The sequence below is a fragment of the Ambystoma mexicanum genome, chromosome 5q, assembly GCF_040938575.1.
Source record: "Ambystoma mexicanum isolate Mex_15411 chromosome 5q, UKY_AmexF1_1, whole genome shotgun sequence".
NCBI classification, from domain to species: Eukaryota; Metazoa; Chordata; class Amphibia; order Caudata; family Ambystomatidae; genus Ambystoma; species Ambystoma mexicanum.
The window spans coordinates 204,156,831-204,172,851 of NC_090933.1; the positions used below are offsets into that span (position 1 = coordinate 204,156,831).

The window sequence follows — 16,021 nt, forward strand, 5'->3', positions numbered from 1 at the left end:
TTACCCCGGAGCTATCCTCCCGAGCTGGAAACCACTAGGAAGTGCTTTAAAACTGGAGGCAGTACTTCAGAAGTTATTTTATATTCTAAAATAAATGCTAGCCTTCTTTCAAGGCCAAGGTCATATGTCTTAATTATACCCACGTTTGCCCTGGAGATAAAATAAATAAGGTATGTACATGTTAATGTGGATACACAGAAAGTGAAAACAAGAGATGTCTACGCTGCACTCTGTGTCAAGGGATGCTTTCTCTCCTGTCTGTACTCCAGGAAAGCATGAGGCTACTAAAGACCAGGCACGACAGAAAAGATGTGTGTCTGCTGTTTGTAACTGAAAACCGTGTTTTCTGGAGTGCTGCATGTGTCGTGCTGATTGTTCTGCACTCCATGTGTGTACCTTACCCACAGCGATCTGATGATTGAACAACACCTGACCAAGGTCTAATCCCAATGGATGCACAGGCAGACACCCAGAGTGCAACTCACAGTACTGTGCTACTGTTAAAAGACCCCAGCCCAAACATAGGCTACACACACATTCTACAACGCTCGACTGCTCTCGAGCTAGGTCTGCACTTTAAACAATAAATGTGCATGCTGGGCATTCTCGGCCCATGTTTCTGTTGCCTGCACCCTGTGTCCAACCATGTTATTCCTTTCAAGGTTTAATATGGACCGCTGACGTTTGCGCCCCCTCCTAACCTCCATAAAGCAATGCGGTGGATTAAAGTCTCAAGTTTCCAGAGATGGAAGTGTCATATAAATCATTGGGGTTCCGTACCAATAGTTTGTTTTTTACACAGCATGCCTTTAGGCCGGACATTCAAGCACGGCCAGTTCCCCAAGTCACACCTCGGCAGACACACACAGAGCATCTGCGGCTCTGCAGGTCGTTAAGGTGCTCAGGTTGCAAACACATTTCTATTATCAGTGGCAGAGCCTTTTATATTCATGATGGACCACTGCACTTGCGCTTGCATCTCTCTCTGCACTTGCACGCTCTGAATGCTCACAGGGCCCAGTACGACAGCCTCTCTCTTTCATTGTTATATTTGCCTTCATTGCCATGTTCCCTCCCTGTTTCCATGGAGGTGCTTTTAAGCACAAATTACTTGATGTATAAGCACCTTACAAATGCACAATAAATAAATAAATACATTTCCAACTCAAAGAGCTCGCAAAGCACCAGTTACCTTGCAAGTCTGTGATAGTTAAAGTGAGCAACACAAAACGCCCATTTAAAGATTTGTTTGTATCTGTGATGTCAACTATCCTGGCATGCAAAAAAATAAAGTTTCTTTATGTCACTAATCAAATGTTATCAACATGATGAATAACAGCTGGAAGTTTGTGACACAGAATCTGCATAACTCTCTTTGTTAATTACACATCGTTTATTACACTTCTTAAATCACTGAAAGTACAGTGGGGCTAACTAGATTTTTTCAGGTTGGCATTATCTGGCATTCTTGGATTTATAATTTACTATTCAGGATGTGAAAATGAAGGCCACAATGATAATCTTGGGGCTAAACATGTTGTTGCTATAAAATAGCTTGTGCATGCTGTCATGTGGCTTTATTATGCAGTTTGTGTTTTTTGTAAGTAAACTCTATAAGACATTATTACTGTAGATCTTGAAATTCAACAATTCAAGCAAAAGAGTGACGCCCTGGTCACCCCCACCCCTACTTGACACCCCTACACCCCACACGCACCTCACTCACTTAAATGCGGTGGTAATTTAAGAGTTCGCCCAATCTCGTGTCTGGCGTGTTTACCCCGAGGCCAATGTTTTCTATATGTTTCTTCTCGACAAATGCTCGTTTTGCGGGCGTGCTTGTGACAATGCTGTATTCTATGCTAGTGTTGCGACCGACCGTTCTCTTGTGATTTAGCACAACCAGCAATTAAATAAAAGTCGGTTTACCGTGTGTGCAACGCGCGTTTCTTCCGCCTAACTACAGTCTGCAATCGGTAAATACTGGTTAAGTGCATTTTGAGGAATACGCGTGGTCACGTGTAAATGCGTCGTGTATAGTATTTATCGTAAAGCTGAAAATATGGGCAACGCCGGCTCGCCAATTCCGGATGCATGAAAGGCGGAGTCGGCCTTAGGGATGTTCGTACCTACGGGATGTTTGCGAGCAGAGGGCTGCAGCCAAGATAACCTGAGTATCCAGACGACTTGGCAGAGTGTATTCCAAGCAGTCGGTAGTGACGGAACCGTGTGTGTGATATCGATTCGGAATGTTCGCCACACCAGGTCAGCATGACCCGCGCATCTATTTCCTTAATTTGCAGACTTAGGAAAGTACGCGTATGCGTGCAGAGCGGGGTCGCGGTGTTGAACGATTAAAGAGCACATGCAGCGCCGAGAGTGCCTTCTTGCGCTCAGCGTGTGGTCAACTGGAGCGCGTGCAGCACGTGCGCGGGTGGCTTGCCGAAAAGACCGCCCCGAGGGCGCCTGCACGCGCGGCGCACAATGTCCGCTCTCACGGCCGATAATGGCCGCAGCGCCGGGCGACCGGGACAGTGGCAGAGCTAGCCTCGCCGGGTAGAAGAGAATCTGACCAGTCACCAGCCGCCGCCCGGACACACCGGTCCCTCACAGCGGGGTGCGCGAGGGGGTGGCCACGGTGCCAGCGTCTGCAAGGAGGCCAACGCGCTGGCAAATCACCCCTGTGGCAGCCTTGTTTGGAGGAAGGAGACTCTGTGGCCACCTCATCACAATATGGACATACATCTGAACGCACTTCTGTCACGAGTGTTGCCAAACTGCTCGCTAGCATTTTTCTAAGGCATCCGAACATTTGCTTCCTCATGACAGACATGTGAGGGTCAGCTAGAAGTTCATTTACAGGTGCACCCAGCCCAGCGCATGGTTTATCCCCAACATATCTTGCCCCTGAGCTCGCTGCTCACCCCCTTCCTCTGAGCTTTGAGCCGCTGTTCTGCGCGGCTTTCCTCAAGTCAACAGGACCCCTTCCTGATTTCCATGGCTTGCCGTCTCACCACCAGGACAGCTTCACAGCACGGCTAGTACTCACATGCATGTCGGTGCTGTATTTATCCTCTAAAGTTCACCTCCGACACTGCTCGTGTGCATTTTATGGGGTTCCCCCCTCACCAGAACAACTGCATAGAACAACTGCATAGAGTACATCCGAGGCTGGTAGGGTGCCCTCTCCTGAGATACTGCTCCCATCACTTGCTGTGTGCTAGCCTGTTGCCTGCGCTAGCAGAACACCCTCATCGTTACCACTGCTGGCAACACTTCACATGGGAGAGCTTCACCTGATTATGACACCGTCCTCTGAAGCACTCTTTACTAACACGCTCTGTAGGACATCCTGCACAGGGGAACTTTAGCAAGACCACCCATCGCATCACTTCACACAGCACAGCATCCCCCTAACTCCTGGGTCTGTAGTCTTCATCTCTCCAGATCAGGGCTCAAGTCGAGGGTAAGCGCGGGTGGACGGAGTCCCCCCACTTTTTTCAGGTCCCCCCTCTCCCACTTTTTCAGAGGGCACCTTGATATGCTACATTTCTGGTTATGCCACATTCAATTGGTATGCTAATGAGCCCCCCACTTTTTTGTATTTTTTTTTTAGGACTTGACCCCTGCTTCAGATACTGTGCACCATGCCTCCAGTGAGCCCCCACCATTGACTAGGCATGATGGGAATTCTAACACAAAACATCTGGAAAGCCAAAGGTTGGAGATAGCTGGCCTAAAGTTGCAAGCTCTGCCTTAAGCATATAGGACACATACTACTGAGCCTGCATGACATAGTCAACTTCCCAGGCTAGTATGGAGACTCTTCTTTTGACCAATACTCAGATTCCTTCCAAGAGGATATCCGCACATGGACTAAGCAGGCATACCTCACCCATTACATTTCCCCCTCATCGACTTCCCAGCTCACCTCCAACAGTAATATTCCTTGTCTGCAACCCCCCACCCCTTTTTGGCTTGAGGACTCTTCCAACCTGAGACACGTAACATGTAAAGCCACTATGCAACGAGAACATAAAAAAGCAATTTCCGGAAACACTACCTTAGCGTAGCAGAAGGAGATGAGCAGCAGTGGCAGTAGGTAGCCAAAGACAAAGGTGCACACCGCGTAGACCTTCCGGTCACGGGGATCGGACCACTGCGCCCAGCAGAATGTTTCATTGCCCTCTCTGTAGATGAGCCGCTGGTTGTAGGCCACAGGAACGGTCATTGCCACAGAGAGTGCCCAAATGAGTCCCACCCCCAGCAGGGCGTTGCGGGATACGCGTATGGACGAGGCGCGCCGTGAATGCACGATAGCCACATAGCGGTCCACAGACATGGCCGAGAGCGTGAAGATGCTGACCAGCATAGATAGCTGAAAGAAGAAGTGGATGAACTTGCAGATGAAGGCTCCCAGAACCCAGGTGGGCAAGATGTACACGGTGGCCTGGAAGGGGATGCAGAATAGCAGGTAGGCCAGGTCCGCAATGCTCAAGTTGAGAATAAAGATGTTGGTAGTGCTTCGTGGTTTGCCCGGCTTGCTGCGTGCCAGAACAGTGATCACCAGTGAGTTTCCAAGCACGCCAAGGCTGAAAATGAGTCCAAAAACCACCAGGGTGATGAAGTTGTCCACACCAATACCAAAGAGGGGCTTGGGCTGAGTGGGCCAGGGGGCAAACGTGGACGTATTGCCGAAGTCAAGCCAGCTCTCACTGTGGTTGAGGCAGAAGGTACTGGCATCCATCTTTACTGGCCAACAGGATTAAGGGTATATGCAACAGAAACAAAGCACTACTAATTGGATGTAAAATGATGAGAAGAAGGCTTGATGCTTCTTGTCGAATCTGAGGTATGCCCTCCAGCCCTGGCACTGTGGAGTGCAGAGTTTCCAGTGGAATATGCACCGCCAAGCTGCCACCGAAGGGCTCAGTCCATCCAACGTGATTGATAGAGCAAGAATAGGTCAAACAAACACAGTCGTTTTTCAACACGAGGTAGCTAAAATTGTTCACTAAACTTTTCAAGGGTGATTCTCAGGAGAAGATGGCGAGGGCGAGTGCCAGCAGGCGCGAGTATGTTTTCTGCCACGTCTTGGACACTCAGAAAAGGGACGCTTCCGGTGTGGCGGCAGCGGTAGTGTGCTTGATCCCCGACCGGCTCTGCCCGGTGGTTCCCACCGCTCGGGCGCCGCTCACTGGCAAAGGGAAGTAGGGCTGTCCACCCTGGAGTGGGAGAAGTGAAGCTGCGCCTCGGCTCCCACAGGTGCTGCCTGCCCTGGAACCTGTTGCCGCCGCGCCCTGCCCTGCCCTGCGCGCTGGGAACGGACTGCAGAGCTCCTGGGAGAGAGATGCTGAGGTAGGGGAGCCGGGTGCCTTATCAAGCTCTCCTGTGATGCGAACGTGTGCGCAGGGACCGGCTTACGTCCAATGCTCCCGCACTCCGCCCTCGTCTCCTTTATTTACCGCTTCTCTTCACACATCTTCTCACTGTGTCGTATCCCCTCTGCCTACGCGGTTGCTTTCCTCTATCACTACTTTTCCGCCTCTCGCCCTACATACCTCTTATCCTATTTCCTCCCCACCCTCTCTCCGTTTAAAGCATCCATTGGTCACCCTCAGATCACCCTCGCCTTTCTTTTTTTTTATATCCCACCCATCTCTCTCAACCTCTCTCTGTTCCCCCTCGCCTCCCTTTCTCTCCGCGTTCGGTACCTCACCAGTGCCACTATTTCCCCCTCCGTTTCCGCCACCCAGTCGCTTTCTTCACCCCCTCCCCTTATTTTTATTAGACCCCCTCTCTCGCCACTCTCTCTCTCTCGGGCTCGTACGCCCTCTGGCTCACGGATCCCTACAGAGTCAAGACTGCAACAAAAAAAAAAAAGTTGAGGGCACTGGAGCAGTGAGCTGTGGCGGTCCCCGCGGTGTCGAAAATGAGCTGCAGTACACACACACCGCCACCGTTTTTATCCATACTTTTACGTCAGTCAGATTAACTTGGAATGCTTGCCACCCCTAGGACCCGTCCCTCTTCAATGGCGACGATCACCGACAGAGCGACATAGACGGAATTGGAGCAGACAACAGTGCACTGTGCAAAAGAATAAACCTGTTATGCTGCTCCGTGGTCCGTGCAGCAGCCTTACGGTGTGCCCTACGGTGTGCCCTCCCAGCACCTTACAGTGTACTGTCTGCCCGGCATTCTAATCACCTCTTACAATGGGGGATCTGTTTTAGAAATCCAGCAACCCAAGAATCAACAAAACTGAAATGCGTCATCATTTACAGGCTTTTCAAAAAATCAAGTAAATCATACTATTCGCCTCAGAATGATATATATGTATATATATATATATATATATATATATATATACATTATATATATATATATGTGTATATATATATCATATATCTAATATATCTTCACAAAGAGACATATAGAAAGAGAGAGTCCGACTCCGTAACATTCCAATGGCCACTAGCCCCCAGAGAAGGTTATTAGCCATGTCAACACTGACTTTTGGTTTCTCAACTTTGTCTCGCCTCTGTGACGGGCAGCAGAGCCCACCCGTGTGCTTTATTTGCAAGGGGGACTGTGCTGCCTTCCACTGAACAGGGTTGCGCCCCCTGCTATGCATTATTTGTTTGTTTGTTTGTATGCAGAGCCCATTGGAATCCGCAACAAACGTAACACGTAATAACGAGAGGCTGCAGGGCGACAGAAGTCTGGCCCTGCCTCCTCTTATTATTGCCTAACAGCTTAGACATGCCAGCTGACAGAAGAGGAGTCCTCTCCTGTCAGTCAGCTTGCTCACATTGTGTGGAGAGGTGAGGAGGGACATCTGAACCTCGGTGACGGACTGGCACATGATGATGGTGCGGGCAGCTAAAGTGTTTTATGTAATGTATGAATAGATTTGTCTCTGTGTATATTTTTGTATGTGTGTATGTGCATGTGGTGTGTTTGTGTGCATTCATTTATGCAAGGAGTTGTGCAGGCAGAAATGTTGTATGTGAGTGGTTGTGCATGTGAAGAGATTGTAGGGCCGTTGAATTAAGGGGTGGGCCATGCCAGGCCCCCAGTAGTCTCCACCTGGAGGGGTCTTAAACCCAGGCAAATCTATCCATGTGATAACACTTATCATGTTTGCTTTACCCTGGATGACATTGGAAAAAATGCCATGCCACATTATATACTTTCTCTCGCATGGCATGTTTAACAGTCTGGAAGTCCTTATATGAAGATGCATAGCTAGCATTGATTAGGCAGGAAGACAATGTATTTGGCTCACCCCAAGGGAAGCCTGCAGAGGGAAGTGGGTTTGTTTTCCCCCAGATACTTTTGTAGGAGTGACAGCGTATCAAGGTAGACCGAACCAATCAAGGTCAGGCCGATTATTTTAAATTAACTGCAGCACATATTTAAAATCATTGGTTAAAATGGTGCATTCACAGCACACTTTCTGTGAAAATTAAATGAAAACACACAGTTGGTAATCAGTTTTGTAGGGTGAAACATGACAAAATCCATTAGATGCCATGTCACCAACAGTGCACAGCAGCATTTTAATGATGCCTATGACCACTATATTCCAGCATTTTGCCAGTGCAAAAAACGGTTTCATGCTCAATGGAACCATACTTGTTGATGGTGGCTGCTCCTATATACTCCAGCATTCAGAAATAAGAGGATTTAAATATTTTTTCCCTTAATCCTATTGATGGCACTTTATGAAAACATGTCCATGCTGGCTCTGTCCAATATCCCAGTACTCCCACGTAATAACTGTAAGGTTTATTGAGAAGCCACCCTCAACACAGGGAGTCCCTTCCCTCCCCACTCAAGATGTTATTCAACAAACGGTTTAAAAGATTTCTTTTTAAGCCCAATCTCAGACACAGATCATGTCCCTTGGATCCCTCTCCCCTGAGCTAACAATGAGCCAAGAACCAGGCCAGTGTACGGGAACTATATTGGTATTTATTTACATTAACAATAATAGAAATTAGCACAAGAACATCAAAAACACCATTTTATCGGTGGCACAACATAATCAACGTCGCTCAGCAGAAATAAATCACACAAGGGAGTTAAAAAGAACACAGACATAATTCTCCACTTTCTGTAAATCTCACTTCACAAAATAATTACACTGATCAATAATATCATTTCACCCCAAACCTTTGCTTTAAAATAAACACAAGGTGATTTATCGCTTTGTTTTTCAGACCCCCCTTGCTTTGGTCTATGTGTGGAAGTCAGAGAGAAAAATTTGAATGCTTTGGGGAATTCTGGATTTCACACCACCCCTGACTGAAAGGCCTGTGTTGAGAAAGTCGGATAAAAAAGGGTGGACTGATTTAAGAACCAAGACATTCCTCTACCTTAAAGAAGTCAGGGTCAGCTGGATGACAAGGATTACCCAATTAAATTATATGCTATAGTTTTCAGCACACACTGGGAAGTGAGCTTTGTTAATTTCGATATTTAAGAACATTCACCCAGTAGTGTTATGCCAAATGGGGAATTAATTCAATTCATATTTTTGGTTATATGGGGTAAGGATCTACACAGTTTTGCTCCCACCCCACCCACTATAAGGATAAAGGATTCAGGGCCAGCAGATATCCCCCACCTTTTGGTTTTCCAGGGCTTGGTTCCAATTACATAGCAAGCCTCTGTTTAAGGTTTCAGGAAAGCCAGCTGCTTCTCAGGACACTCTGGAAATATAGGGCAGGGGTCTGGTCACTCCACTCTCAAAGATGGCCTCCCGCTCTCCACCACAGGACCCAGTGAGCTTTGAGGCCTTCCTAGAAATAGACAACTCTACCCACATGCACTCTCAGCAATCTCCTCTGGTGTCTCCTTAGCTGTCAGATGGTAAGTTTCAGCAGCCTTCTTGTCTTTCTCCTTTTTCTGTCACCCAGGTTTTTTGTGTGCCTGGCCCCTGCTCCAGAGCAGTTCCCCTTATATAGACAAAATGACATCACCAATTTTATAATCTTGGGGAAGTACCCTGCAATAATCCCTGGCACTAGAATTTAATAGTTCCTCCTCTCTCTCCTCTCAATCCCGCCTCCAAGTCAGGATTGGTTTAGGGGGTTGGAGCAACATATGGCAATTGCTATTTGTAATCGCCCTTTTGTTCTCCTTTCAACTTTTTGGTATCACAACTTCATCATTTTATTAGCAACTGCCATACTAAACATATTTTCTGTTTTAGCTGATCATGAAGAATTGAATAAGCCAACCACCAAATCTGTACGATGTAGCATGGCCAGGTGGCACATTTTATTTTCTTCATTTGTACAATAACACCAAGTAAATTACTCCCTGTTATATATATATATATTATTTTTTTGTTTTTTGTTTTTTTTTTGCATCCGATTTTTCATCCTTCCTTTTCATTCTTCATATGGTTCCTCTGCTCAACTTTCATTTGGCTCATCATTCAGTCTTAAAGCGTGTCTGGGATGACAGCTTTCAACTGGTTGATGTGGACCCAATTTTCTTCTGTCAGTTCTCCTTTTGGGATGCAGATCTTGTAAGCAACATGTGATATTTTATCTGTGGTAACAGCATTTTTTGTCCGGTCATGAGTTCAAACGGAGAAGACATCTTTGGTGCAGAAGATGGTGTAGACCTAATAGCCATCAGGTCAAGCAGCAATCAGATGTCCCAACTGGTTCTAGAGTTTGTCACAAACTTATTTAAGATGCTCACAATTGTTTAGTCATATCTCTCCTCCCCTCCCGTTTGAAGCCAAGTGTTAGGCAATGTGGAGTTTTCTTTTTACCCCTAGAGTCTCCCACATCTTCGCCATCACCTCAGTGGTAAATTTGCTTCCTCGGTCCGACTCAATCCTTTGTGGGAGGCTGAAAGGAGAGAAGATGTTGTTTATCATTAGTGCCACAGCTGTCTCTGCCTTACAATTCGGGGCTGGTAGATATTCCACCCACTTTGTGAACAAGCATATCACAGTCAACATGTACTTGTTTCCTCTAGAGGAGCGAATCACTGACCAGATGAAATCAACTTGCAAATCTGACCAAGGTAGTGACATTCACCTTTTTTGTTGGGGAGCTCTGTGTGTGAGTGAACTGGGTTGGAATTGAGAACACACAAGACACCCCTCTAGGTATGTGTCGATGTCCTGGCTTATATGTGGCCAGTAGGCAACCTCACGCAAGATTTCCAATGTATGAAACCCCCCTATAACCGTCAGTGGCCACGTCATGAGTGTGGTTCAACATCAGACTTCGGAATGAGGTATGTACCACCCACTGGTCACTCGTAAGAACACAGCAGATTTCTGCTATATGTTCCTCCACAGTTGAGCTGGTGATCAAAACATCATCCACATAGGCCATATTTCCCCTTTTTCCCAAATCGGGCATGGCCTTATGTAGAAAGATGTTGAACTCATTGCTGGAGTTTATGTATCCCAAGGGGGTTCAGGCCCACATGTACTGCTGCCCCCCGAAGGTAAAAGGTAAGTTTGTACTTGTCTTCCCTACGCACAGGTACTATCCAGTAACCATTGTTCAGGTCAATGCCGGTATACACCCTTAACCCATGGCTCTGGGCCAGTGCCTGATTGATGTAGGGAAGGGGCCATCTTGACATCTGGACACGTTTGTTTAACTCCCTTCGGTCTGCACATAGTCTCTATTGGCCGTTTGGTTTGAGGATCCCCAGTACCGGGTTGTTGAATGTACTGTGGATCAGACAAATTGTCCCACAGGATTGTAAATTTGTAACAATCTCTGTGAGTGATTCCATGGATGCGAGAGGTATCTGGTATTGTTTCACAAATACCAGAGCCAGCTCAGAGTGGAGGAATGAAAGGATGTGCATCCACAGTCATATGAGTCCACTGAAAAGATATCTTGGAATTGCATGAAGATCTGCTTTAGCTTTTGTCTTTGCTCCCCAGTTTCACAGGCATCAGCAATATTGATCCTTTCCTCGACCATCTTCTTGAAACCTGGAAAGACTTTGGTCATGGCAATTTCAGCGGTATTCTCCAGTTGGGTGAAGAGATCTCTTTTGATGGTGTTGACCTGGACAGGGAATTTGAGGTCGAGATCCTTGACTCTGAAGATAACCTCTTCCCTCCTAATGTCACAGGTCTCATCTTCCATACCGTAGGGGCAGGAAGAGTACACCAGGCAATTCCCCCCATGCCTAATAAAAATCGTTTCTGGAGGAATACAGTAGCTGATGTCAAAAAATTGTTTGGGATTGGTCCCATGATTTCATTACCTAAAGCAATAGAATAATGTTGGCCATCAACCACCATTCCAATAAAGGTGTCTGCACCCAAAGTGATATTTCGAGGGTTGCTGTTATCCACCAATATTCAAATGGTGTTGTGTTCTAGGTCTACTAAAGGTCTCAGATTTCAATGTAAACCTTGTTGTTGGAGATGGGAATTTAGATTTCTATATGCGTCCTGATGTTTGAGGATCTGTCCTCGCTTAATTTTGAGGGGAAGAGTTAATTGTCGCACCTGTCCTGGGATGGTAACCTCTTCTCGCACTTGAACTTCAACTGCATAAGGCCGCAATTGAGCTGACCGGAATACTTTTTTAATGTTGTCAAAGCCCATGGGGTTACTCCCCAGTCGGGATCAGGCATTATTATTATTAATTAGCTCTAAATTGATTGCAAATTGGTTGAGAATGTCACTTAAAAGATAAAAGGCAGAAGTGACATCTCTCATGACCCAACAATCGTTATCAAACACCTGCTAGGCAGGAGATGTTTAGAATTTGGGGTTTCCAGACCTACTTCCCATTTGTCAATCAATTTAAATGTAGTAATGGTCTAATCTTTTGGGAGTTTCCTGAATAATTCTTCTCTGATGAAGCTCCTTCCATTATTCAGGCATACTCTGGTGAACACTGGTTCCTCCCCCTCATTTAACTGAATGGAGAAAAACAACTGCTTCCCATTTTTCTGAATGTCCGTCAGACTTTGAATGGATTCTTCCTTGTCTGATTTCGTGGGACTCAAGCTTTCTTCTGATTTTGGATCAGTGTAAAATTTTACAATGTTCCCTTCCAGTATGGATTGCCACTTAAAACTGGGAGGAAGGTTGATTTTCAAGAATAGAGAAGGGTTCTCATCCCCAGTTTGTTCTCCTACAGAGATGATAGTAATGTATGGGACATGGTTACTTTTAAAAGTGGAACTCTACATTCTCAGAACGTTGATCAATAATGTGACAGGTACCATTCAGACTTACATAATTGGTACTCATTTCTAATTTGATGGGGCGGTTATTCTGAGTCTAGACGACCTTCTTTACACAATTGATAAGAGGTGATAACCTTCTCAATAGATCGTTCACCAGTAAAGGTGTTCCCTCTGGAGTCACAACGATCCCCCAATGTTTCAGCCGGTGCCGTCCAATTTTTATGTACAGATCTGCAATCCCTTTGATGGAAGTAATATTCCCATTGAAATTTTGGAGTTGTCCAGGAAGTGGTTTGAGTGGAATTCAGTGGCAACCCCCCTGTCTTGAGTTAAGTTGGTCAAAGGCCCTTTTTGACAGGATGGTGGCTTGGGATCCAGTATCCTCCAGAGCTGATAATTCACACTGACCCTGCACCTTAACCGATGCATAAAATCGGCCTTCTCTCTCCTCCAAGGTGCAAAGAGAGTTATTTACCAGCCCAGTGGTCATTTTCTTAATATTGAACTCTGACAAAGTGTGATCTTGGGCAGTTTTCTGTGTCGGGAATCTCTAAAATATCTTTGCAACTCACAATGGGTGTTGTTGGGGAATCCTCCTTTTCCCTGGCTCCTTGGCTGTCCCTCGTTACCTGGCAACAGTTCCCAGAACTTGTTTGGAGAAAGGACACCTCCTCTGTTTCACTTCTGTGTGGCTCATATGTTTGGGGTAGAATGGTTCCTGGCTCTGGGTTGGTCTCCATACTTACTGTGTCCCACTCAAGGTCTTTTGGGACCCATTTTACTTTGGGAGGGATTCACCCATTTTTGAAAGAGAAGGTCTGCTTACCTGAATCCTCCAGGGATTATTTTCTTTCAAAGGCGATAATGCAGATTTCTTACACAAAGTAGGTCCTTCTTTGGCCTCTCCTACTTACCCTTTGCTCTGAGAAGCAGGGTTAGATTGAGAGCTGGACTGAGCCTTCAGCATGCACCCGGATCATTGGTCAGCTGCTGTACCTGTCGCTCCAATTGCATGACCTTGTCTGGGTGGTAGGGAGATCTCAGGTCATACCTCTGCTGCTCTTGAAAGGGGTAACTGTCCCTTCTGCCGAAGTAGCTTGGGTACTGGAAATTCTCCCCATAATTTTCCATCCTGAATATCCCTTCTCCCGGGTTCAGGCATCTATTCTCCTGGAACCGGAGAGAGAGAGAGGAGGATTGTTTTGGAAGTTCTGGTTTGGGGGATATCTGGGGAAAAAGTTCAGATTGAGAGGTGGAGTGATACTTCTCTCCTGAGAGAAGTTTGGAGGGAAGTTTCCTGGGCAGTACTTACCTGATTAGTTCCTCCCCTTGGGCCTGGGGAGTTTATAAATACCCCAGTATTGGCTTAGTACCCTTGCACCTAGCATTTATATAGGTGGCTGGGTCAGAGGGATCTTTGTTCTAGGCCCCCGCCTGACTACCATTTGATTGGGCCGAGATGGGGAGTCCCTTCTGCTTTCCATTTTGCTTTGTGGCAGGAGGGTTACTTTTGGGCCCACTTGTCTCCAGATCCAATGGAGGGGTAGCTTTTACCTCCACCACCTTTGCAGCGGCATGGGTGTTAGATGGCTTTGGGGTTTCAGTGGTATTTTTCCTCTCAGCCGGTGTCACGATTCAACCGTGGAAGATATGGAGTAAATTGCGGCTTCATTAGGCCGCTGCAGGATCGGCAGCTGCATACTTTTTTTTTTCGTGCCTTTGTTTACATAGGCTGACACGCCCCTTTTCCAGACGCGCTGCAACTCTTTCGAACTGCCCGCGTCGGACCGCCCGGTGCTTTCCTCTGTGCGTTTTTTTCCTCGAGCCTACTCTTTGTGCCCTCCTGCCCACCCCTACTTCCTTTCTTGCTGTCTTTCCCCGTTCCGGTCAAATATATTAATTCTTTTTTTTCTTTCTTACGGTCGCGCCCTTCCGCGTACCGTGTTTGCCTTCATTTTTCTCTCTTTCTTTCTCCTCTCGCCGGTGCCAGCCTTGCACGCCAGCGTTTCCTTCCTCCTTCTTTCCGTGCTCTCTTGTGTTCATTTCCCTTCTGTTATCCTATTTCCTTACTTTCTCTACTCTTGCACATTGCTGGTTTGCCTCTAGGTACTTTCTCTCTTATAGCTAATTTCCTACCCTTTCATCCACCTTTTCTGCCAGCCATCGCTCTATTCGAGTTACCCATATCTTACCTGCATAGGTGGCTGTCCTGTCATCCTGGTCGGAACCTTCCTTCAGAATCTTTCTGGACTCCGTGCTCTCTGGGTGGTGCCTCTTCCTGGTGTCACAGTCATTACTCCATTACGCCGTTGCTGTCCTGGGTTCCACTGCATATTCCAGTTAAGGATTTGGACCTTTTCTTTGAAGCAAGACCTGCATCTGTATGCTGAACCCGCTCAGGGTTTTTTGCACCTTATCAGGCTTTTTCCAGAATTTGGGGGCAAGCTCCCTTGGGTCCGCCTGATGATTCTCAAATTATTGTCAAGGTGGCCTCAGGTGGAGAGCGTCCTTTTCTCTATGAAAGAAGGAAGGGAAAGAAGGTTGAAAGGAGTGAAGAGGATCCTAAGGTACGCAAGAAAGAAAGAAGGAGAGACAGAGACTCTACCATAATCCTTACACCGGAAGTCACAGGTGAGGAGACACAGGGGGAGGCTTCTACAGACTCTGATAGCTTGCAGCACCACTCAAAACCCATGGCGTCTCTTGAACAATTCCAAGAGATGGTCAACGCCATCCAAGGTCTTCAGGCAGAGTCCAGAATCTACACGCCGAGAATCAAACCCTAAAACAACAGATAGCCGTCAGGGAAGAGACTCGTGGTGACCTGTCCCCCCTCGTGGTTTCATTTGGCAAGTATGAAGGGAATCCTAACACTTTGAAGGAGTTCTTGGATGCTTGCACAGTGTATTTCACCTTCCCACCCAAGGCATATGAATCTGACCGATCCAAGGTGGGCTTCATAGTCACCAACTTGACTGGGAATGCCATGGCATGCGCAACTCCTTTAATTACTCAATAAGACCCAGCCATTAATGACTATTCCCAGCTTACTCAACTTTTAAAGTCCAGGTTCGGACAAGCAGAAGTCCAATACTCTGCCTATGAGGCACTACCTGACATCAGACAGGGGTCACAGGATGTCCAAACTTATGTCTCCTCATTCAGCAGATTGGCTACTGAAGCAGCCTGGCCAGATTCGGCTCAACAGACCCTCTTTCGCCACGGTTTACATGAAGAATTGATTGATGAACTAGCAAGAATGGCCCGACCTGATTCCTTCAGAGACTTGGTTACGCTTACCCTTCAGTTAGAATACTGCCTGCAGGAGAGAAGACAAGAAAGACGAAGGACCAAGATTCCTTTTCCTTCCAGAATGTCACCTATGAGCCCTCCTAGGAAGACTCAACCAGAAGAACCCATGCAAATAGGGGCCGCAAGAGGTCCTTTAACTCCGGATGAACGACAACGTCGTAAGAATCTGGGATTCTGCATGTACTGCGGATCCTCTAAACACCTGCTTCGAAATTGTCCCGAAGTTCCGCCCAGACCGTCGGGAAACGGATCTCCCCGGTCCTGAGCAGGGAAAGGATCCGGGCTGGAACGACTAGTCCCTGCCGATGCAGCCAAGAGGACTTCTCTACAGACGACCATTGCCTAATGGTTGTCTCGATCACTTTGCTCTTTGGAGCCGACCCTCCGATTGAGACACTCGCCATGTTAGACTGCGGAGCTGCTGGTAACTTTATGGGCACTCATTGGGCTTTGGAACACCGAATTCCTCTGCTGCTCAAGGAAAACCCCATTCCTGTCGAAGGGGTTG

General features: G+C 46.9%; 1 protein-coding gene across 1 annotated transcript in view; it reads right to left on the bottom strand.

Annotated features, from left to right (window-relative positions):
• GALR1 (galanin receptor 1) overlaps window positions 1-5,906 on the bottom strand; it is a 619,832-nt gene extending 613,926 nt beyond the window's left edge. Inside the window, exon 1 of the mRNA XM_069620720.1 lies at window positions 4,064-5,906. Coding sequence (XP_069476821.1) covers window positions 4,064-4,747 — 684 coding nt within the window. The 5' untranslated portion in view covers window positions 4,748-5,906. The remainder of the gene's footprint in view (window positions 1-4,063) is intronic.
• Between the last annotated feature and the right edge of the window lie 10,115 nt (window positions 5,907-16,021).